We start from the raw sequence: 24655 nt of genomic DNA, 5'->3' as shown, positions 1-24655 counted from the left end.
AGATGAAGAGGAGGTGGAGGGGTTGTTGTCACAATAAAGGTTATTTGCTCAGGAAACCCGGAGGCGTGAATTAAGAACGCCAGCTTAATGGATCAATGTATGGCTATTGTATGGAGCGAGTGAGCGTGAGAGATACCGTAGGGGAGGACGGAGGAGGAAATGGAAGGAGAAAGACTGTGGGAAAAATAAGAGGCGAGATGAAGACAGTATAGAAAATCTGGCAGGAGTCTTGTCCTTCAATGCAAGTGAATAACAGGCTTTATTGGCGGAGGAGCAAATACACAAGAGAGCAGCACAGCTGTAACGGCTGTAATGCTTTTATGCCCTCCAGGAAAAAGCACCTCAACACACACACACTCAAAAATTATTACCCAACCGTTATCAAAGGAGTATGACAATGTCTGCTTCTTATATGTGCCTGCTGAAACACAGTTGTTTAATTGTTTCCTTCTAAATTAACATTATTCCCAATGTTGGAATGAGTCGGCTCAAAACAAGCTGATCAGCAACAGCTTGACAAGAGCTTCAATTGCTTCCTGTCCCAGTGCATCCGCAGAGATGCACAATTAGTCTAACCACAGTTTTCTGACCTGAAGGGGGGAATGAAACTCAAAGTGCTCATTAAGCAACAGAATCAAGTGATCTGATTCAGAGTGACCTAAACATCGGCGCAGGTCGTGCTCCACTGCTGCCATTGTTGTGGCGGTGATCAGGCCGGGATCACCTTTCTCGCCGTTTCCGTCTCAGCATGGCTAACTCCCCGCAGCTCCAGCCAAGCAACACAACCGCTTTAAATGGGGACTACAGATCCAGTTTTCCACCCATAAATGAGTTTCAAGATCCCGTCACTGCTGCCCAGACCCACATAGCCTTGACACCAGTTTACGTTACAGCACGAGAAGAGCCAGCAGAGATTTTTTTATTTTTTTCTTCCCCTTGTTGGCTAAGTAAACTAGACATGAGGGGCTTTGTACCTGAAGTAAACACCATCTTCTATTTCCTGTCTTGTTCGGGGATCAGGTGTTCTGCTTGGTTTCACATTTAACAGTGCAGGATTACATCTGCCCGCTGACCCTCGTCAACCTGCTCATCAAGCTGAACATGCTGCATTTATGATGATAATCTGGACTGAAATCGTTGGCTTGTCACCGTAGACCTCCGCAATAAACTAAAACTACACACACACTGACAATTTTTCAGAGACAAAACTCGGATTGGATGAATCATCTTATGTCCTCTCTGCTTTCCAAGTAGATTGATGGTTCCTTTGCATGTCCATATTTTCATACGCGCACACGGGGAGTGTGGGCCTGAGCAGGGCACGTGCTTATTGATTAATCAGTAAAGAGCCGGAGGTGCATAGTGGCCAGACTATAACTAATAACAGCACGGAGACATGATAACATTTCCCTCTCTTGTTAATGTGGAATGGCGCTCGGGTGTGCTGTTTTTTGTCATGCCAAGTATAACTCACAATGGTTTAGAGATAATTTGTCTCCTTTCCATGTTCACTTGACTGAACTTTCACATTTTATTACATTTGGCATTTTATCACCAGATTGCTCAAAAGTGAGTAACGGCAAGATGTTATTTTAAGAATTCAAATTTAGCTCCATCAGCAATTACAGCGAGACTGATTATTATATTTATTGCAGAATACGTAGAGCGGTAATATTTGACATCAAGGCTTCGGCCACCTCACATCTCACACAATCTCAATGGAGCAGAGATTGGGGGACGATAAGATCCCTCAGGGGAATTTAGACTCTGACCCTACGGGTGAATATCGGGGTTTATGAAATGAAATGTAATATTTTCCTCAGCCAAACTGACTTTTTCTTGCCCTCAGCAGGAATATAGTCTGTGACACTGCAGAGGTCCAGACAGTAATATCAGGATCTTGTAAATCTTTTAGTTGAGGAAGTTAAGGAAGCTGACTTTTTTACCATAAGGTGAGATTGAGTCGTGTTAAATCTTCCTTCTCGGTTATCAAGCACACATTTACTAAATTAAAATCATCTCTAATATTCCCCCCTTTAACTCCCAAAACATGCCAGTATTACCCACTTACTACTGCACAATGCGTACCTGTCTGTTCATCTCGGAACTTTTGTTGTCTTTCTTTATCTCTTCCAAACACACAGCGCGGTGATCTTTATTAAATACTGAGCTGCAGTGAAACAGTCCGTTATTGCTGCACATTATCTGACACTTTTCTCGTTACGGTGTCTCGACTTCATCCTAAACAAGGTTATCGTTCTTGTTTTTCTCTCTCCTCTGTCTTAGTGGTTATTAATTTGTTGCTCATTCACACACCTCTATGCACAAAATGCACACATGCTAAATGATTGCACTTGCAATGTTGCATAACTTTGGCCCAGAGAAGGCCGATTCATCTTCATTTATTTCATCACCTGTGAGTCATGTATTAACAAGTGAGAGCGAACCGCACACAGGCAGCACTTTGGATTGTTAAAGTAAGAGATAGCACTGGCTCGGTTTGGTCAAAACTGTTTTGCAGAAGTGAACATCATGACTTGGAGTTGGTAAATTTTGTCCCTGTTAAAATGTTCCACATGTCATTTCACAGTTTTTTTTCCCAGTGCGTGCTGGGAAGCGCTCCAGAAACTCTGGCTTGGAATAGGCGTGTAGAGACAATGCATAAATGAACAATATTTTCCATTTCCTCTGCTTTCTTGTGTGTAATTTGCTGTTCACTCAGGAACATCATTTGTTTCCAGATTCCTGACATGTCGGACTTGAACCTGTTGTCTCTTTTTCTCCGCGCGTGTGTGTGTGTGTGTGTGTGTGCGTATCAGGTACAACAGCCAAGCACGTGGTGTTCCTGGCAGGCAACACTGCGAAGCACGGCCTCCGCTGCAAAGCCTGCAAGATGAGCCTCCACCACAAATGCGAGAACGGAGTTGGGCAGCAGCGCTGCATGGGAAAACTGGTAAGACACATGACACGGCACAACACAAGGCACCAGAACACGATATAGACAGACTCCTCACTTCGTTGTAAACAGTTTGGGAGAATCTGAGCCTCAGGAGTACGATTACTGATGTCCTTATGATAGCAACCAAAACAGACATCAGAGTTGGCTGTCTGAGCGTTTCCCACCAGAATGTGCTTATTCAGAATTCACACTCTATGTGTGAGTGTGCCGGTACATCTGTGATTACCGTCCGTCCTCGTCATCGTCCTCATCATCGTTATATCATCACTGTGTCTGTGTTAGATAATAGTAAAGCAGCTCTGATGCTGACCTCCTCACCTCCGTCAAGTTCTGCCCGCGCTGCCGTCGGCATAAATCATTACATACAAATATGTTCGCCCCGAGGTAACTTTATGACCCCTACTGAAGAAGTCACGTGTGGCAGTTTTATTAGGCGTTTGACAGCTTACATTCAGGGCTTGGTCTTTTGTAGAGTTACAGGGTGTAGATTAATTATCACATTGTGAATAAATGAGATAAATTACAGCCTCAATAGAGGTAGTAAGATTGTGAAAAGTTTTCAGTGTCACAAAAGCGGGAAAGTTGGCGATACTTATTGGTGATAATTACACTGTGAAAAACATTATGTCTCTGACATATTCTATTGATACCAGCCTTGCTCTCGAGGCATCAGGCATTGTGTAAGCACGAAAACTTCACAAAGCGACAGGTAGGATTTGAACCTCTTTTCAAAATTGTGCAAAGCCAGAATAGAGACAGCGAGAAAATGTGAAACCCCATCAGGTCTCATCTGTCTTTATAACAACAGGTTTTTCAGCCCATCTTCACTTCTGCCTTTAGATGTGGCAGGGAGCACTTTGCACAAACTATTTTGTTTGAAACATGCTTCCTTTAAAAAGGTTCAGACAAGATTTTGACCTCTCGTCTCAATCGTGTTTTCTTTAGTTTGAGAAAAGCCAGGAGTGAAACGCATTTGAGACTCATTTTCTGCAAAAAAATTTTTAAAAAAAAATCCATGAGTTACTTTAATGTCAGCACCTCTGATGTTTCATATGGAGCAGTTTCTCTGCTTATGCGCTCTAAATGAGAGCCATAACGGAGGCAAAAAAAAAAAGAGTCAAAACTATAGCTGATTGGCCGATTTAAAAAAAAAAACTGCCTTATTGAGCAGTGGTGCTTGTCTGATGGTTGATATGGTCAATAAGTCAGCATTTTAGTGTTATTACTTCCCAGATCAGAGGTAATGACCAGAGACTAAGAGCTCAACCAATGTTGTTGTGACTGTATATCTCCATGAAACACACTTCCTTGGACTCTGTCCTCATTTTTAGGTGATAACAACTGCGATCGGAGGCTAGAGTGTGATTCACAAGCGTTATTACCCCTCATCATCTGTGGACCGACCTCCACCACGGTGGTCTGGGTGTTTTTATTGGGGAGGGTTCGGCCACACTAGCAAAAGCCACTGCCAAGAAGCATTTTCATTTCCACAGGAGTCCAGCAAACTGGCAGAAAAGGACTGAAGTGGGACTCTTTAGTCATGTGTGCACGTCCCACACTGAAAACAAAGAGAGACTGTAGCACTGTGAGGTCATAATGCATGATTTTTCTTTCGCAGTATGTGGCGACACCTGCATTGAGGAAATTTGGCAGGAATTCATAAAAGAAATATGGAATAAGTTGAGTGAAGCTTGTCTGGAAATGTGGAAGCAACAGGATAGGCCGTCTTTCTCCTTTTCCTCTGTGACGTCTTTCCACTGGATGCCAGGAGGATGAAGCTTGAAGATATGACCGGCTCTCAGGAGTGGAAAATGAGGTTGAGAGGTCAAGCATAAAAAGGGAAGTTTCCCCAGTGGAGTACAGCTCTAAATTCAACCAACTCTAAACTTGGACACTTCTGCTGCCATGCTTGTTTCTCTTGGCTTGAGAAACCCTCAGAAAGACAGCAAGTTACCTCATGTTTGAGTCTTTTTAAGCATGAAACCAGTGTATTTTCATGGTTTCTGAACTTAAATGAAACAACAATAATGACTTTAAAAAAAAAAAAAAAAAAAAAAAAGTTATATTAAACATGTAGGGCTTTGTAGTGCACATATTTGGTTACATAATAGTGCTTCACTTGAACGTTTTACTTCAGCTCAGCTGGACACCAGCAGGAAGCTCAAATCTGTGATTTCCAATGTTGTTGACAATCAGTTGATATTACCGTTTTTTTTTTTTTGATAGGAAAAGGAATAGTTTTAAGTGAACTATTGTTACTCCAATGGAGTCAAACACACACTGCAGTTTGGAGTTATAGTGTGTGCACTAAACATCCTGCATGAAAACATTTTAAAACAACATCATATTTGTATAGGTTTAAAAGACAAATAAGAAAAGTTATTTCAGAATTTTGCCATGTCCCAAAAGCCAAACTGCCTGCAAATACTGCTGTCACACCATCAGTGTAGTAAATGAAGTCACTGACAGCGATAGTGAGTCGTGTCTTTTATTTGTAGCCACAAGAAGCAGGTGGGCTCCAACAAGTGGGTTCTTTCAACCTTTCCTCTAATTAGTTTGCCCCATCTGACACATCTCACTGGTTGAAATGGGTTGCTTATTTCAGCCGTCTCATCATGAGAAGGGTCGAACAAAAGAATTAATCAGGACTGATTAGCGATGCAGATTTGACCACCCGCGACTTACATACATGAAATGTAAACAATGTGTGTGTGGGGGGGGGGGGAGGCAGTAGTAGAGTAGGTCTCCAGACCTGAGACACACATCCAGTTAAGAACAGATTGCTTTAATCAAGGAATATTAATCTTGTCAAAAACAGCATCTGAACAGTATGTGGATGTTTACAGGAAATAAATGACATACATTAATCATTACTGCAGATGACAATGTCTCCAGGGATCAAGGAGAGTTTCAATCTTCTGTGTACTAAGGATTCAGACCTGATGGGGAACTATTGATTTGATGGGAGGCGGTAATAGATATATAAATGCTGAATGTTTGAGGGCCTTTGGAGATCGGAGGAGCACACGACAGGCAGACAAATTAAGATAGGAACTTTGAGACAAAGTTTTTCTAGTTGGTTGGTGAACTACTTCAGTCAGAGTCAGTGTTGTATTAGATCAGTTTCTGCCCATGCAGGTTGGGATTTCAGCTCTGTAATAAATCAGCTATTCATTTATGTTGGTCATGCTCAATTTAAAACTGTAAACATCAATATTTTTTCATTCAGGGAATAATGTGCCGAGGGTAAAAATGGGTGCAACTGATAGTTAGTTACTCTATAGTTATGTTGTGTGATGGATGTCGTCAACATGTTTCTCTTCTGTCCTGGATCGAATCATTTTGTTCGTTGTAGGAAAAAAAAACGTTTTATTCGCACTTGAATAGCTTTGTAGTTTTATTTTCCTCTCGCAGGTTGCTAAAATGCATTGCAGATGCAGAAAACCACTATTCATGGCAAAATGATCTTGTAACATCTCGGTCTTATTGTTGAGACACACACGAGCATGAAACAACTTATCGATGTTTCTATAAATACATTTCTCACCCACCCTCAAACAAATGAGACACTCAGCTCAGATAGGTGCATTCAGTTCTGTGTTGCCATGTTTACATTATATCCACAACATAGTAGTACATTATTGGCAGAATGTGCAAAGCTCAGTTTTTGTTTTCTCAGAAGCCTTTACAGCCATGCTCTTTGCAACCCAAGTTATTGTACCATTTATAACGATTAATTCACTAATGATAGTAGTGAAGGGATAATGTATTAACTAATAGCTTTTAAAGGTGATACACAGCAAGTTTGTGTTGTATCCAATATTAAATCATTAGTCTCTTAAAACCATCTATCTATTTCCATCCATTTTCTTCCACTTAGCCGGGATCGGGGTGCAGTGGTAACAGACCAAGCAAATTTTTTTTTTTTTCTTAACTTCCTAACTTAAAACCTAATGCATAATATTACATAAAATGTTACATAAAACACAGATATTACACGAGTTGTTGATTAGTTTATCTTTTGTATGATTAACAACTTAAAATAGTTATTGTTTTTTTATTGCCCCAATTTCTTTTGGCACTTGTGACTCCCATTCTGTATAAACTTTATTCTATATTTTTCCGCCTGGTACAGAATAACTTTGTTTTGCCGGGATGTACTGATCTGTCCTAACAGCCTGACATCTGGTGTGACGTAACTTCATCTGATCACTTTATCTCTGAGGTCATCTGTTCTCCAGATTCGTAGAGTTATGTGCAGTGCTTTGGTGTCGGGGTCCTGCTCTGCCTGCGCCGCTGCATATCGATTTGCCTCTAATGTCTGTGGCCTCTCTCTCCCCTCACCCTCCCCCCTCTCTCCCTTTTCAGCCAAAAGGCTTTCGGCGATACTACAGTTCTCCATTACTGATCCAGGAACAGTATGGCTGCATCAAAGAAGTCATGCCCATTGGTGAGTAGCTTACATATCCGAAATGATTGCAGTCTCAAGCAAAACCTTAAGTCCAGTCCTCTTGGCCCACTTTTCCACTTGAGCCGTTTTACAAGACGTGCATACATGACTATGATAAAAGCTTAACATTTATTTGTTGCGAGCTTTTTAAAAAATTTTTTTTAAATGCTTGGTATTGTTCTTTTCTGAAGCCTGTGGCAATAAGGTGGACCCCGTGTATGAAGCCCTGAGGTTTGGGACCTCACTGGCACAAAAGGCCAAGAGGGCCAGCGGCTCCGAGTCTCCACACAGAAACTCGGTAAGAGTCGCTGTTTAAATTCGAATGCAGAAACGTGTTGCATTTTTTTTTATTTGTCCCATTTTGTGTTTCATGTCTCCTCATTGTCAAACCACACGCAGACACATAAGGACCTCAGTTCAGGTTTTCTACCTTGTATTTTGTCCCATTGCCCCTCAGACATTATGAAACTGATGGTCTTAATAGATACTGCCTCTGCAGGGCTGTAAACACTACCAATAAAGGTAGTCTGGTCCAGGCAGTCATCATTGGAGATGTCCGAGTAACTGCTCATGTTACAGCTCTGAAGATGAACTAGTGTGATTGTAGAGCTGTCGTGCTTCAGCCTCCTTCCCGTCTGCATGTGTAGCACTCAGAGAAAATCTCCTAATATAAGCTAAACTGTTTGTGCAGTGTGGATAGGGGCCTTTGTATGTATGAGGACATCTAAGAGCGGCTGGGTTTGGGCCATCCTGTCCTGTGCAGCTGTTAGTGAGTGGGTGTGTTTGTCAGTGGAGGTTTGCAGAGACAATGTGATCTCAACAGGGGTTCTGATAATAGTTTCCAAATGCAACCAATGAAACAGCATGTTTACTGCACTCTAGATTTCCAGATAGCTGGTTAGTCTGTGAAAGGAGGTGGATTTTTAGCTATTTTTGTGCAAAGAAAATGGACTTGTCCATCTAGTATTTGTCTACCCGTCTATTTCTTTATTCGTTTATCTACATCCACGTTTTTCTATCCAATCATTTCCATCCGGTCTATCTAAATCTCCACAGACCAGTGACTTGGACAAGGTTCCAGAGGAAGTTGTGGCTCATAGCAGTAGGCAGGAGCTGTCACGAAAACACAGCGATGACGGTGAGTATCCACTGCAGTACACTGTGTGCATCTGGATTAAAGCCATGTAGTGACACAGGGGAACAACACATTGCTGATGCTCTACCCACAAAAGAGTCAGAGAAGTTTGCAGCATCGAATTCCCCATCAAAGATACCCAGTTTTCCACTAAGCTGAACTCTTTACTATGTTACTGACTCTGCGATGGACACTGGACAAAAAGAAACATTTGAGCACCTCTTTCTTCCTGACCTGAATTGTGTGTAGCTCTTGATGAAGCGGTGACTGCGGTTTTCAGTTGTACAAAAGTCTCCATGGTAAAAGGGCACGGTACTGACCCTTTACACTCCGAACAGTGAAGGCAGAACAACAAGGAAAATAGTGGAACACACCGAAGTCCATTAGAAATCACTAAACGATTCCCTTCAGACAAAAGAAGCTGACCCTACAAAAAATTAAAAAAAAAAAAAAAAAAAAAATTAAATTTTTAGCCCGTGCCATGTGCTGGCCTTGAAACTGCTCCAGATAGTTCTTGGGTGAATGGGGGGAAAAAGACAGCTATGTTGAATAAAAACTATGTATTGATACAGTATGTACTACCCAGAAGAAGAGTCATAATGATGATGACACTTTTGATCTCGTGCCACCATCAGGCCAATGTTTTCCACTGAAGAAAAGACATCTTTTAATTAAACTACTGAACTTTATGATCTTTCCACAGAGAACAAAAAGGGCTCCAAAAACATGACTTTAGATTCATTCAGACGGTTTGTTTTCTCAGTCTTCACAGTCATCGAGAACGGGACCGAGCTTTACCACCAGCCAGAGAGAAAACCTGACGACTTGCCGGTGAGAAACTAATTCATTATGCAAAACTTTTTGTGTGTGTATTTGCAGCATTGTGTTTCAATTTTTACCTTGTGTGTTTTTGCTTCCCACATGTACTTGAATAGATTTTTAAGGCAACCATGCTGCCAAAAAAAACCCCCGTTGGACAAAAATCAAATGTCAGTGAAATATATTTGGCAAACAATAGTTGATCCAAAACTTGTAGAGAAAGTCACAATTCTTTTGTTCCTCAGACAAAATGCGAGTCTTCAATTCAGCCTAAAACACAAACATTTTCACCTCTACAGATAATTGCTGCCACTTTTGTAAATAAAAAAACAAACATTTTAGCAGCAAAGTGATAAACTGGTAATTATAGGGAGGCACAGGAAGTAAATTAAATGCACTATTTTAGAGGAACTGCAAGTTTCAGCTGTATTTTCAGCAGTTTCACAAGTCAGCGCTTTTTAGTTTCCTTCTTTTCCCCCTTTGCAGTTTTAGTTATTCTGCAGCTCAGTCTTACTGTCACACGCATTATTTCCAAAACTTCTGAGAACCAACTTTGTTCTCTGACCAGCGCCTGAACTCTGCACAGTTCATCTGAGAACTGATACCCAGCCAGCCTGTTCTGCGTCCATTAAGCACTCTGACCCCACCCCATCCCCGTCGTTGCCACTGAATTCCCCAGGACTTTGGGGAGAAAACTGTCTTTTTCTTCTTCCTGATGTAACAAATCAAACCTGAACTGACACCACAGGCCTGCACTGATATGGGCAAGTCTTGATCTTCGCGTTTGGCTCAGCAGCTCTTGGGTCCGAGCTGCTGTATTTATCCTCTACAGTGCAGATGCAGTGCTGATGGTGCAAAATTCATGCCAGAGAAAGAAAAAGGTTAAACCTCTGTGAATATCTTATCACCCCCCGCGGAGCAACAATGAATATTTCATGGCCAGATTTCAAAACTGTTCCCTTCCTCTCCATCTCCTCCTTCCATGATGGGTTTTGTGGTGCTCTCGGTATCACTGTTCTTTATTTTCCTATGTGCAGCCATCTTGCCCGTTTACTTTTATCGTTTAACATGTTTATCTCCGTTGTCAACAATGGAAAAAGACCACAGATACTTGAGACAAACACAAAAATAAACAAATAACCATACAAGGCGAACACGCACATGTACTCCAAAACAATCTAGCAGTCCAGTCATCCATTTCAGGGAAGAGAGTTGAAGTGCGTTGAGCAGTGTTATCAGGCTGGACCGAGCACAGCTGGCAGCGGGCTGTTTGTCTGTCAGCCGACAGGTCCATTAGCTGAGGCTGGCAGACAGACAGATGGAGGCTCTGCAGGGTAATGAGCAGAGAAAACTGCTTCTTCACCAGAGAAGGAGCCTCCAAATTAAGATGAGAGGGACTCATACGCACAAATGGGAACACGCACACACAGGATTGCCATCTGTTCACACTTTTCAGGTTTAGTGTTAAACTCTCTGGAGATCAATTGACGGTAAAATAGCCTGGTTCATACATTGGTTTCTTCTTGGAAAGTTTTGATTTTGTGAGGTGGCACTCTTTTATTTTTCCATTACTTTGCGGTGGATTGTGTTCTTTCAAAACAAACTTTGCTTCTGCTGGGGACATGAAATGGATCACTTCCCATCACGAAATGATTTTCTTGGAAAGAAAATGGTCTCTTAAAGCTACACTGATCAATATTTATATATTTATAGTGACTGAAATTAATATGTGTATTGTGAAAACACAAAGTTATCCCCAGATCTGTGGAGCCCTTTCAGCTCATTGTTTGTTTTGGTTTTTTTATTACTGTTTTTTTTTTTTTCCAGCTGAGATCAGCTGTTTTAAAAGGAGCAGTTTTAGAGTAGAATTTAGTTGCAGCTAGTGGTGAGCAGCAGATTGCAACAGTTGAATACCCATAACCTCAGCCTGTGTTTGCAAACGTGAAGGAGAGTCTTTGGTGGTCATGACACTCATGAAAGGCCCTCTTTAGAGCCAGGGTTCGGTCTGTCCCTTCTGGGCTTCTGCAGAAACATGGTCATGCAACATAGGACCCAGCATGTTACTCTCAATTTAACTTCAAGGGGGAAACTAAACAAATTGACCTGACAACTTTGCAGCAAATGAGCCCACAACGCTAAGAGAAGGTTGCAGTTGGTGTTTCACAGCAACAAAACTAAAAGTGGAGAAATGGAAGCAAATATAAATGTCTGGGTCTCAAAGGCCAAAATAAACAACAACAAAAAAAAACCCCACCGTTACTAGAAAAGAAAAAACTCAATTGCCCCACAAGAAAAAGACACCACTGAGTTCCCCATAGCCACAAAACAGGAGAGTTGAACACAAGCACTTCTACTAACTAGTCAGCCACAAAGAGTCTCACCAGTGGCATGAAGCTAAACTACAGCAGCACCAGCCCAACACTGATGGCTGAATGAAGCTCAGGTGTGGGTGAGGCGAGCGCACCCTTAAAAAGTATCTACTGTTGCATGTAGTATGTGTACAATTGGGACATACTACGTCATCATAAAAATGGGTCTTGAACTTTGACCCACTTTGCGATTTAGAATGAGTAGGCTTCCTTTTAATGCCTCTTCTGCTTCCTACTCCTCTTCCTTTTGCGGGCGGACCATCAGCGCCACCAACTGCCTCGGTGGGTCAGTCGATGATGTGACGCATCTTCCACTGCGCAAAAGATTGGGGGTCACAACAGCTCGAGTAGCATGCTGGCCTGCATACTGCAAAAATACAACCGGATGTAGTAGGACGTCCTGGTACTTTTGGCATCTTCTGTCTGACGTACCAAGTATTGGGACATACCAAATCTTTTTTTGGCATACTAAATAGTATGGTAGTGTGGATACTGGAATGCAGGGAGAGTTCTCTTTGTTTGATAACTCGGTAAAAAGGAGTTTGTTATCTTGGCCAGCCTGGTTCTTGTCATCCACCGTTCCAGGCTGTCGCAGCATCAAAAGCCTCCCAAGGCCAGTGAGCAACTCTGGCTGTAATGGATCACCACTGCTTGATGTTGTTGTTGTTCCCCCACCCTTCCCTCCCCACCCCTCCCACTCCCCCGAGGCCACAGAGGCAGTTTGCCTCATAGCTGCAGTTAACTCCACTCATCCATCAGCACACATTTCCAGTCCACATGGGTGACGTTCAGGGAGCCACAGAGGACCACAATCGCTTCTCTTCATTACTATACCGCGCCCCAAAGATGGAAAAGTCTCCCACAAAAACAGCCGCCGTCATATCTTTTAACGCAAGGTTCCCTCCTGTTGCCATGCAGGAAGAGGACGAGTTATCACATGGATGGATTTCAGGGACACAGCAGGCATAATGGGGGCTCAAGGTATTAGCTGGTGAAACAGGAAAATGCACCCACCGCTTTTCTGAGCAGGTGCGAAGAGCGGCAGAATGGCGCCACGTCGGCCCGCTAATTGTGCTAACACTTCTCCGAGAACTTCCTCGCCACCCACAGTACTGTCCTGTTTTAACTTCATGAAAACCTGATCCTGCTTCTCCCACTCATGTTGACGCAGGATCAAAAGAAACAGATTGCAGAAGAACTTAAGCAGCTCCTCGTTCTATCAGCGTGTTGTAAACAAGGGCTTCTCCTGATAATGTGAAAGCCAAAAGACTATTTTAAGATGCGACTGCAAAAAGAGACAATAGAAAATATAGTGTTGCATTTGTTTGCATGCAAGCTTATGGTTTTTTCTGTGTGTGTGTGTGTTTGTTTGTTTATTTGTTGTGTAGTTGGAGCAGAGCCAGCTAGAGAAAGATGTCCTCAACACGTACGTGGCCTTGTATAGCTTCGCCGCCCAAGAGAGCCACGACCTGGAAATGAGGTTGGCACACACACACACACACACACACACACACACACACACACACACACACACACACACACACACACACACACACACACACACACACACACCTGTCCAGGGACTGACTGATCGACTCAGACGTGCCCGCAGTCGCTTCTTTTGACCTGTTTTTCTGTTGTCCAAAATGGCAAACAAAGCTGGCCGAGGCTCGCACACTGAAATTTCGCATTCTCATGAGCACGGTTCAACTTCACTGGTGAAATTTGATTTTAATCTTCTGAATGACTGAGTGAATGCAGCCGTTATTAATTCATACACCAGAGGTCACCTGCCAGGAAAAAAAAATCTTCGAACCAAACAATCTGTTCCAGCTTCTCAATAATGCAAATACACTTTTTGATTATGATCATTAGTCTTAATTATTCAGAGAACTACTTTGTGCATCTTAAATCAGTAGTTTGACTCTTTCAATTGCACAGCCACAGAGCACGGGCTGTATTCCCTTATTTTTAATTAACACTATAATCATAATTTCTTGATTACTGCACAGGCCTGCCATGCACACACAGCAGCTAAGATGAAAACAGAGCCGCTGTGTGTTATGGACTCTTGCTGCTTGTCCTGATGCATTTTTCAATGACAATAATAATGAAAAAATACAATTTCCGTCTTAAAAAACAGTGCACTGCAATTAAATATCTTATCAAGCGGTGTTAGTGCTGTTCAAGAGTAGTCATTTACTTTTTCGTACCAGGAAATCAAGTAATCTCTAATTAATGCATCTTTGTTTTTTCTCTCTTTTATCTCATGTAATCACTTTATTCAGAGCAGAACGGGTTGAAATATACAAGAATAGATTTAAACAAACTCATTAGTGTCTGCTTTTTAGGTGTTGTCCCTCATAGATTTATTTCTCTGGAGTGGCCTCGTTAATGGCACCCGTGTGACTGCTGTGATTGTCTATTAATATCAGTGGGTCACATGTCTTTGATTTATCCTGAAAGAGATGGAGGATCTTTAAAAATTCCATTTACAGCTCCCATTAGGCTCTTAGAGTGTGTCAGTAGCTATGATGGGATATGCTATTATTGAAAGCTAATACTGATTTCATTTATTTTGGTTAAAATGATGAGATGCTTTTTTCTGGCCAGCACGGAAATAGATACCTGCATGATTTAGAAGATGGACCGAAGACAAATGGAGTCTGAATCACAGAGCAGAAACCTGCTACTTTAAAGCTGTTCAAAATGTCTTGTTACACTTACAGTGAAAAGGTAAAATTATTAGTCACCGATGGTGGAAGAAGTTTTTTTTTTTTGGAGCACTGATAGTAAACTACAAAAAGTAAAATCTCTTCATTTCAAATTTGACTGAATTAAAAGAACACAAATATGAATAAAAGTAGGTCAGGACTTCCAGCAAGAAGGTTCTGGGTTCGAACCTCAGCCGGGGAGTTTGCATGTCCTACCTGTGCCTGTGTGGGTTCTCTCCGGGTACTCCAGCTTCCTCCCACCGTCCAAAGACACGCACGTCAGGTCAATTGGTGATTCTATAAATTGCCCATAGGTGTGAACGAGCGCGTGAATGAGCTGAGGTTGGGCTGGGAGGCGTTGCGGGTGTGGGATTAGCTAAGAAAACAATTCTACCACGCAGGGTAAACAACAATCAGCGGATTCAGGAGCTTGGTAGAAGCAGTGAAGCTTGACGAGTAGATGGACAACAGGTGTGCAGGCAATCAGCTGGTGATCAGCAGCCGGGGGTGGGAGGGGTGGGGAGGCCATGCCCATTTAAAAAAATAAAATAATCTAAAAGTTACTTTCAGAGTTAACTAGTTTACAGCTGCTTCAACTAGCTGTGCTTGAGTTGCTCTTGCTTTTTCTGTGGCTAAAAATATCTAACTATTCAACTCATTGTGCTATTATTTGCTTTCTTTTGATTTGACTTTGCTGGTCTGGAGGCATATTTATTTATATGAATTCAAATCCATCTTTTTTTACCCAATAAAGTATGACATATTTTATTGATACTTTTTTTTTTTTAATAATCTACTTGTTGCAAAAAAAAAAAAAAAAATTAGCCCAGGTGATGGAAATCTGGACTGTGGGTAATAGTGTCGCTAACCACTAAGTGTTTCGGGCTAGGGTGAGATGAAGAAATATTGTATTAAATGTTTTGAGCACCCACTTTCATATAGTATTGACATCATGTAAAACATAAAGACCAACACACTGATCTGACACCATGAGCAATACAGGAATAAGACCAGCTGATCCTGATGACGGGAGAACTGTTCTATTTTGCTCCACTATGTAAACATAGCAGTTGATGATTGTCAGACTGCTGTATGAGTCTCATTTTCTCCCGCTCCGTTAGTCCTTCACACTATAACTGTTATAGAGCCAGTCAGATATTTGACCAAATGTAGGTGATCACAAACAGCACGTTGTAATTGGCACAAAAAAATTATTAAAAAAAAGTCCACTCCTAGTGTTAAGTTAAAATACAAAGTAAAAGAGTCTGAGCGCTGCCTTGTGGCTGATACACATACAGTCAATAAACACGGACTATGGAGGGGGGACGGGGGGGGGGGGTTAAAGCATGTTGTATTTCTGGCCACGCCCCAATCGCTTTTAATTTTAATTAACTAATTACTAATTGAAATCACAAGATGTGACACTGATTGGTCTGGGGCCAGCGCTGCTTTCATTTGCCCTTTAAACAGGCATATGTGCAAACTCAAATCAATAATTTTGCTAAATTATATTCTTGATTTACAGAAATAAATAAAAAAATGTGTGCGTGTGTGGGAGGGTGTGGGGGGGGATATGTTAGGTATTTGACTGTCAGCTGACAGTGATTTTAATGCACATATATTGAAACGGTAATTTAAAGTAGACATGGCCCCCTGCATGTCTACTCTGTCTTGTTATCTGAGGATTTTTTACATTCTGAAACCTAGAGTACAGATTTTATTGCCTGCTTCACCATAATTGATGGGGCATCATTTGTAACAGTTTGAAAGAGGCCCTCAGGAAAGAGAGAGCATTCATCACGAACAGTCCTTCAACCTAAGTGCCCATTTGTTTCTGGTTCTTGCGGAAATCCTCAGAGGATTTAAGGATGAGAGAGTGATCTTGTCTCCCCCCCCCCCCCTCCACACACACACACACACACACACACACACACACACACACACACACACACACACACACACACACACACACACACACACACACAGACTCAGGGATCCTTCCTCTGTATGTGGTTGTGAAAAACTTAAATCGTCAAACTTCATATGAAAATCATCGATTCTCCAGGACTCCCTGTCCACTGATACTTTTTTTTTTTCAAGTGTCTTCTCTTGTGAAACCCTCCGGCTCACTGCAGACTGTAATCAATACATCAAACACAAACACATGACGCCAAAATAAGACAAAAATATTTTTAAAAAAAACTTCATCAAATGCTTCAATTTTCATTTTAGTGAGAAAATCAGGTTTGGGATTAGTTTCGGTTGCCACCACATGCTCTGATTACATGATTACCTTTGACTGCGTGGTGATTATAATGATGATGAGTTCTGCATTTTTAAAGTAACAGATTCAGATAACCCCACTTCTCTTTTTTATCATTTTAATTTTCAGTGATTTTTACCAATCCTTTTCTCACTTTCACAGCTCACCTTTTTGTAATGACTTTCATTTTAAGACGGTATTTGTTTGGAGCTCACTCAGTAAACTTCCTCTTCCTCTTACTGGAACATTTATCTTTGTTCTCATCAGCGTACAAGATTTTATAGTGTCAGGTGCTTTGCTTTTCTCACCCACAATAAACAGCTTGATTATTACCAGTCAAAGGCCAGCCAGTCTTGTAACTAACCACAAAAGGAAAAAAACAAAAAGGGGGAAATTACGTAAACCAACATTTGGCTCAACTGTGCTGATCCTTTTGATTTTTATTGGTCAAATGTAGCTGACGGCTCGGAGCAGATGTTCGTAATTATGTCACACGTGGTGCTGTGATACAATGATTCATGCATTTCCTGGATAAGGGGGAATTACCGCAAACAGGATTAGCTTGTATCACGTGTCATTTAAAACTGATTGTTCGTTCGGGCGGGCGAGAATTTTGACAGTTTTGGGAAGCAATTTGGGAAGCAAGCAGTCAGCATGGCAGCCTCCAAGATGTGGGCTCCATTTCTGTTGTAAGAAACAGCCTCTTTACCATTCATATAAGCCAACATAGGAATAAAAGGGAGGTCAAAGTATTTTGTTGACTCCATTTAAATACATTTGATGTACTGCTGTTTTAACAATTCATTAACACAGCTGGTAAACTGGTAGGCAAGGCTAAGCAGGTCCGGTTATCTTATCTATATTGCATCATGGCCTCTCACTTGTTTTGTCCGACCATGGTGATTGAAGAGAAAAAAAAAAAAAATTTTTACTTTGTTTTCATATTTTTTTTACACAGTTTTATGTTTTTATCTATTGCAGAGCGGGAGACAGAATCCTATTGGCTGATGACTCCAATGATGACTGGTGGAAGGTAGATATGAAACCGAACCGATTTTTGTTCATGTTTTGTGAGCATAATAAACTTTCCAGTTTTCAAGTTGTTGGTTTTTCTATAAATTTGCATAATCCCTGTACCCCCCCCCCCCCAAAAAAAGTGCCCTTAAAAGAAAATTATATCATAAATCACAGGAAGTTAAGCTGTAAATTATAGGAGCGAGGAAACAAGTCAGGACACAAATGCATGACAGATAAATTAGGGAGACAAAAGGGCCAAAACATGACTGCACAGACAGCCTGTTGCCACCAGACCATGAAGAAACTCATCACGCACTTTAACGCTGTTGTTCTCTGCAGGCTGTAGATACACGGAGACATCTGGCCTGTTCGGTCTTTGAACGACAGATAAATAAGTCAAGAGACAAAGATTAGCACCGGATGTAACACCTGCATGCAGCGTATATGTGCTCTGTGTGAACTCATACAGTGGTGTGAAAAAGTGTTAGCCCCCTTCCTGATTTCTTATTTTTTTGCATGTTTGTCACACTTAAATGTTTCAGATCATCAAACAAATTTAAATATTAGTCAAAGATAACAAGTAAACACAAAATACAGTTTTTAAATGAAGGTTTTTATTATTAAGGGAGAAGAGAAAATCCAAACCCACATGGCCCTGTGTGAAAAAGTGTTTGCCCCCTAAACCTAATAACTGGTTGGGCCACCGTTAGCAGCAACAACTGCAATCAAGCGTTTGCGATAACTTGCAATGAGTCTTTTCCAGCTGTGGAGGAATGTTGGCCGACTCATCTTTACAGAGTTGTTGTAATTCAGCCACATTGGAGGGTTTTCTAGCACAAACCGCCTTTTTAAAGTCATGCCACAGCATCTCAATAGGATTCAGCTCAGGACTTTGACTAGGCCACTCCAAAGTCTTCATTTTGTTTTTCTTCAGCCATTCAGAGGTGGACTTTCTGGTGTGTTTTGGATCATTGTCCTGCTGCAGAACCCAAGTTGGCTTCAGCTTGAGGTCACGAACAGATGGCCGGACATTCTCCTTCAGGATTTGTTGGTAGACGGTAGAATTCATGGTTCCATTTATCACAGCAAGTCTTCCAGGTCCTGAAGCAGCAAAACAGCCCCAGACCATCACACTACCACATCACCATATTTTACTGTTGGTGTGATGTTCTTTTTCTGAAATACGGTGTTACTTTTACGCCAGATGTAACGGGACACACACCTTCCAAAAAGTTCAACTTCTGTCTCGTCAGTCCACAGAGTATTTTCCCAAAAGTCTTGGGGATCATCAAGATGTTTTCTGGCAAAAATGAGACGAGCCTTAATGTTCTTTTTGCTCAGCGGTGGTTTTCGTCTTGGAACTCTGCCATGCAGGCCATTTTTGCCCAGTCTCTTTCTTATGGTGGAGTTATGAACACTGACCTTAACTGAGGCAAGTGAGGCCTGCAGTTCTCTGGATGTTGTCGTGGGGTCTTTTGTGACCTCTCGGATGAGTCGTCGCTGCACTCTTGGGGTAATTTTGGTCAGCCGGCCACTCCTGGGAAGGTTCACCACTGTTCCATGTTTTCTCCATTTGTGGATAATGGCTCTCACTGTGGTTCTCTGGAGTCCCAAAGCTTTAGAAATGGCTTTATAACCTTTTCCAGACTGATAGATCTCAATTACTTTCTTTCTCATTTGTTCCTGAATTTCTTTGGATCTCGGCATGATGTCTAGCTTTTGAGGACCTTTTGGTCTACTTCACTTTGTCAGGCAGGTCCTATTGAAGTGATTTCTTGATTGAAAACAGGTGTGGCAGTAATCAGGCCTGGGTGTGGCTGGAGAAATTGAACTCAGGTGTGATAAACCACAGTTAAGTTATGTTCTAACAGGAGGGGGCAAACACTTTTTCACACAGGGCCATGTGGGTTTGGATTCTTTTTTCTCCCTTAATAATAAAAACCTTTATTTAAAAACTGCATTTTGTGTTTACTTGTGTTATCTTTGACTAATATTTAAATTTGTTTGATGATCTGAAACATTTAAGTGTGACAGACATGCAAAACAATTGGAAATCAGGAAGGGGGCAAACACTTTTTCACACCACTGTACATTAGCACCAGGCATACACTGTATATCATTGAATTATTTTAATCATACAGATGTATGTCCACCTGTTGTTTTTTCAAGGCTTTGATCTAATCATTTATGAAAACACTGCGCTTGTAATCCTCTTACGTCCTGCCCTTCCATGTGTCGGCTGTTTTCATATGTAATGATTATTTAATTTTTTTCAGGGGGTAATTGAGGACAGGATCGGTTTCTTCCCAGCAGCCTTTGCTCATCAGCTGCGGGCCGGGGACCAAGTGTTCAGGTGTAACAGGACCTTCATCGGCTGCAAGGAGCAAGGCCAGATCACCCTGAAGGAGGGACAGGTACTGTCCAATTTATCCTCTATAATGAGACTGATGATGATGAGTGACATTTATTCTACAGTTTCTGCTACTATTCAATGAAAACCTTGTATCCTGAATTGTTTTAGGTTGTTATGGGTTGTCAGTGTCCACATCTGCAACAGCTGTTGTGTTGCTGTGGGTATTTTGGGCCTTTTGGCAGAGGGTGTGTGAGCATGTCCTTCCGCTATGGAGACACTCAACAAAAAGACGCAACAGAAGGACACCCAGTAAATAGATACGGTGTAAAATGTATGTTTAATGTGTGATTATAGCATCTTTTAATAATTATGGTTAACTCATTTTCTTTTGTTTGTACAAAAAAAAAAGAAGATAATCTTGATAAATTATGAATATAGATGACATTTATTTGCTGTTAAATACCCGTTCCTTTCAGGAGATGCATTGTCAACCACCATGAGAACCAACCATGACTGCAGTGAGGCTGGGTCCAAATTATAATTTACTAATCAGGTCGGGTGGGGGTGTGGGCGGGGGGTGGGGAGGGGGGTTGTATTGCCACAGATCTCAGGGATGTGTGTCAATATGATTCATATCAGAGTGGATTCAATCAGACTCAATTAAACAAGTGCTACATCACAGTCATCAAAACAGAAATGTAATTTAACATTATTGAACAACAGCTGCTTGTTAATTGCTTCATGCTGCTGCTGCTGATGTATTGGATGTAATTATGGGGTCTCTTTTGGTCAGTCTCTCTTTTGGAAAATTGATTTATGTAAGTCAGGTTAAGGTTTTTTTCAGGTCAGTTTTGGATTGGATGTCAAATATGTTGGACTTTTAGTGCACCGCTGTCAGCGGTCAACTGTGGCTTCACTTTAGAGGAATGTTTATTTGAAAGGACAAGAACACTACAGCATGGTGGTGAATAAAAACCTGCTGAATGAAATTAAAATTGCCTGAAAGTCAAGCTGAAAGGTCTTCTCGAGAAAAGTAGCGCTATGATTGCCGTTCGGGTTAATTGTGTGTCTTTGCGGCCAGAAAAATAGACCGCATGAATTTCACCTTAAGTATAAGGAGTCCGCCCAAACATTCACAGGTTGATTCAGAGAACATCATCCGGAGCAATGACCGTTATCGCGGACATTCACATTTCTATATTACACCTGATTCTGATTCATGATCACACCCCAGCCATTAGAGCACATCAGATTCACCTTACCCAGCAGCACTTCAGTCATCTTATCACCCTCCTGCAGCTCCCACGTCAGCTCTTACCTCCAGCGACTGTTCCCTCGCACACACTTATTCACTGAAAAGCAACTGTAGTTGGCAGTCGGAGGGTTCTTCTTATGAGTTACCATTAAATTAGCATTTTCGCATAATGGCTTCACTTAGATCAGGCCCCCTTTATTTTCCCACAATGCTTTCCAGGGCACGTTGGGACTCTGAGGAGACTTAAAGTAAGCAACCCCCAGTGGAGTTGAAGCCGCAAAACACAAGATGAGAGAGTGACCCGCTGACTCTCTTTTCCCATCGCGCAAACACAGGGGAAGACGTTGTGGAGAGTTCAGGGCAAGCATGCAAACAAAGCGTGTTCTGAGTCGTTATGAGGGTCTGTGAGTGAAATTGAGTGAAACCTACACTGCTGTTGGTAATACTGTATATTGATACAGTCAGTGGAAACAATGATAAAAATGTAATTCAAATTTTTAAATCGAATGCACTGCTGTTACGTAGTAGTAAAAGGTCAGTCTAAAAAAACTGACTGGCAGCCAATGTAAAGTATCATACATTGAGGCTTAGGGACCTATAACCATGAAATACAGCTCCAGACTCCAGAAGTCCGCAAAAGAATGTGTTCACAAACATTTGGCCATATTTATTTCAGTCAAGGCAACATCATGTCTTCTAATGGTAAACTCGGTATGTGTTCGTATTTATAACATGTAATTTATGCGTCCCATAAATTACATGTTGGGTCTCTGCACAAACAAACCATCTTAAAGTCTACAATGCAGGGGTCTCTCTGTAGAATAGCTTTTGCCTTTTTGCCAACACACATGATAAAACAGTATTTTTGTCGCGTTCGATTTTGTGAGATTTCTGGATTTTCTATTTATAATCGTTGAAGTAACATTTCTCTTCTGGATCTCAGATCTGTGTGAGCAGTGAGGAAGAACACAACGGCTTCATCAGAGTGGAGAGTGGAAAGAAGAGAGGCTTCGTGCCCTGTGACGTTTTGGAAATCATCTGAGACAAACGTTCTGAGAAATGAAGACAGAGACAGAAAGAGAGAGGTGGAAGGGGGAGGCAGCAGTGGGCCCCCTGGAGGTCAGAGGAGGGGGAAACAATTACAAGTGAGGGAGCTCCCCTCGGCAGAAACTGGGGTTTGAACTTGTACGAGTGGTGCTGGCTTTGTCACCGAGGACCACTTTGTTGCAGGTCAGAGTCTCCTTCTCAGCACAAAGAGAAAGAGACACTGAGACGACAAGGAGACAGGAGATCACTGTGTCACTGGATTTAATTTATAGAGTATATGTGTGTTGGTTTTTTTTTACTCTCCCCTTTATCTTTTTTCAGCCACAAGCTGTTTATTTTTTGAAAGTGGGGCTACCGACCGACTGTTTGAGCCTGATAAAAGGAAACAAACGCTTGCTAGAATAATTCTGTTTCAAGGTTTCAGTACATACATGAAATAAAATAGTTTAGTTTCTTATGTTTTCCTCATGCTTTTATATTATGTTCCAAGAAAATGTTGAGCTGATACTAAGTAATTAAAGCTAGCTCGGTAATGATTATGTTGGACGGCAAAATCCCTGGAATGGATTAGACCAAACAACATACACAATGAAATAATAACATTTAAGCCTCCAATTAGCCCTGAAAATCCGTAAAAATAATAAAACCAACAACTTTATATATAACTTGTGTAAAGTTTAAAAAAAAAGCTTTCCATATGTTTCTCTTGTAGCAGGTAAGAAACAGTAAAGTGTGAGGGATTTTTTTCAGAGGAGTGTGACACAATCAAAGGCTTTATACGTAACTCCTCAGTGGTCTTCCAGAACGATCGTCCTCACACTGCCCAGGTTCTGTCTTTTACTTAATGATGATGTTAAATACACGGCAGGTTGTTATCGACGCAGTCACAACTCATGTCTAGAAATTTGACGTCTTATTCACCAAATTTAATATTTTGTATTACCTCCAGGCTGCAGACTCTGCTAGATTTATCTTCCAAGGCTTAAAGAGATTTGTTCCTTCATTCATTTAATTACTTGCTTTAATTTGATCTTCTTTTTTTTTTTTTTTACAGTAAAGCTTCAATATAACAGAAGAGAGGCTGTTTGTCTTTTAATGATTTCATGATCACATTTTTTTTCTATCTGCTGGGAATGACCTGTGAACATAGAAGGGAAATGATTCATTTCTAGTTAGCGTGTTCACTGCAAATGATCACTTGTGGTTCTGTTCTTTCTCAGCACAGACTGTTCTGAACAGGAGTAAATGCATTTATGGCAAGGTGTTACATCGTAGTAGATATAGTAGATCTGTCAAAGGTTGTTCTGCACTGAAACTTGGCTTTATTGAATGTCCAAGAACGCTTTATTGTACATAATGTACTTACAAGATTAAAATTCCTTCTTTACCACAATAATCAAAACTGTATTATGTTGGATTTTTGTGGTGTTTCTGCAGCATTTCCTCACACAAAAGAAAAGTTACTTTTCCCATAATGCACATAGATGCCTGTAAAGTTTTATTTTTCACAATAACTTTAAATATAAAATCCAAAACCTTTTTAACGATCAAAAATTCTGTGTAAAGGCATTACAACCTGCAAACGTTTTGACCAAGTATCGGACAACGCCACGAGATTCTTTGTTGAGTTTTAGCTTAATGCGTTCGCTGTTACATTTCCAATTATAAAATCATGCTCACAAAATGAAATACTCATCAAATTGCACGCAATGACCGTTTCCTAATGTTTTCAAAAAGGTCCAAACTCCAAAGTGAGTATTTCCGTTGATGTCAGTAACGGTTTAACAAGGAGAAGGTAACATATGCTCAGAATCAGAGGCAGGAGGTTGAAACAAATGAGGAGCTTTTATAACTGATCGCTGGATCAGTTACAAAAACAAAAGATCCAAAAACCAGAAAACAAAGCAAGCTCAAAGAAAAGCTTTCAGAACCAACATGAGTAATAAGTACTAGGAAGCAATTCACTCACAACTGAACAGCATCATTGTGTCATATAGTTTCATATCACTTATGCAGGGCGCCAGCAGGTCTTCATTGCTTGAGTCTAGCACCCCCTGTTGATTCCTTAAAGTAATAGCAACATGTAGTGACAAATCCTCTGATTCTGTAATGGTGCAGTGCAACAGCCACTGAACTAGTGAACAACAGATAACTGACGTAACTGATGAATGTGGTGGAAAATTAAGCTGCGAAAGAATCAGATATTTTAATCAGTAGTTGAGAAACATGATCATTCCCGGTGCACCTGTAGGGTGTAAACAGTTAAGAGGAACA

At 41.2% G+C, this 24655-nt stretch overlaps 1 protein-coding gene across 2 annotated transcripts in view; it reads left to right on the top strand.

Annotated features, from left to right (window-relative positions):
• Positions 1–23801, top strand: part of stac (SH3 and cysteine rich domain) — a 31415-nt gene extending 7614 nt beyond the window's left edge. For both annotated transcript variants that reach the window (XM_069687696.1, XM_069687695.1), the window contains 9 exons: positions 2820–2953; positions 7328–7409; positions 7601–7707; positions 8466–8547; positions 9308–9375; positions 13121–13212; positions 17691–17742; positions 20003–20140; positions 22278–23801. In XM_069687696.1, coding sequence (XP_069543797.1) covers positions 2820–2953; positions 7328–7409; positions 7601–7707; positions 8466–8547; positions 9308–9375; positions 13121–13212; positions 17691–17742; positions 20003–20140; positions 22278–22376 — 854 coding nt within the window. In that variant the 3' untranslated portion in view covers positions 22377–23801. The remainder of the gene's footprint in view (positions 1–2819; positions 2954–7327; positions 7410–7600; positions 7708–8465; positions 8548–9307; positions 9376–13120; positions 13213–17690; positions 17743–20002; positions 20141–22277) is intronic.
• Positions 23802–24655: the final 854 nt, after the last annotated feature.

This window comes from Brachyistius frenatus, unplaced genomic scaffold (genome assembly GCF_029030835.1).
Source record: "Brachyistius frenatus isolate BFR_SWC_R1_liver_20210118 unplaced genomic scaffold, ASM2903083v1 Contig_481, whole genome shotgun sequence".
Lineage (NCBI taxonomy): Eukaryota > Metazoa > Chordata > Actinopteri > Embiotocidae > Brachyistius > Brachyistius frenatus.
Note: the sequence above shows the minus strand (reverse complement) of the source record. Positions and strands in the feature narration are given on the sequence as shown.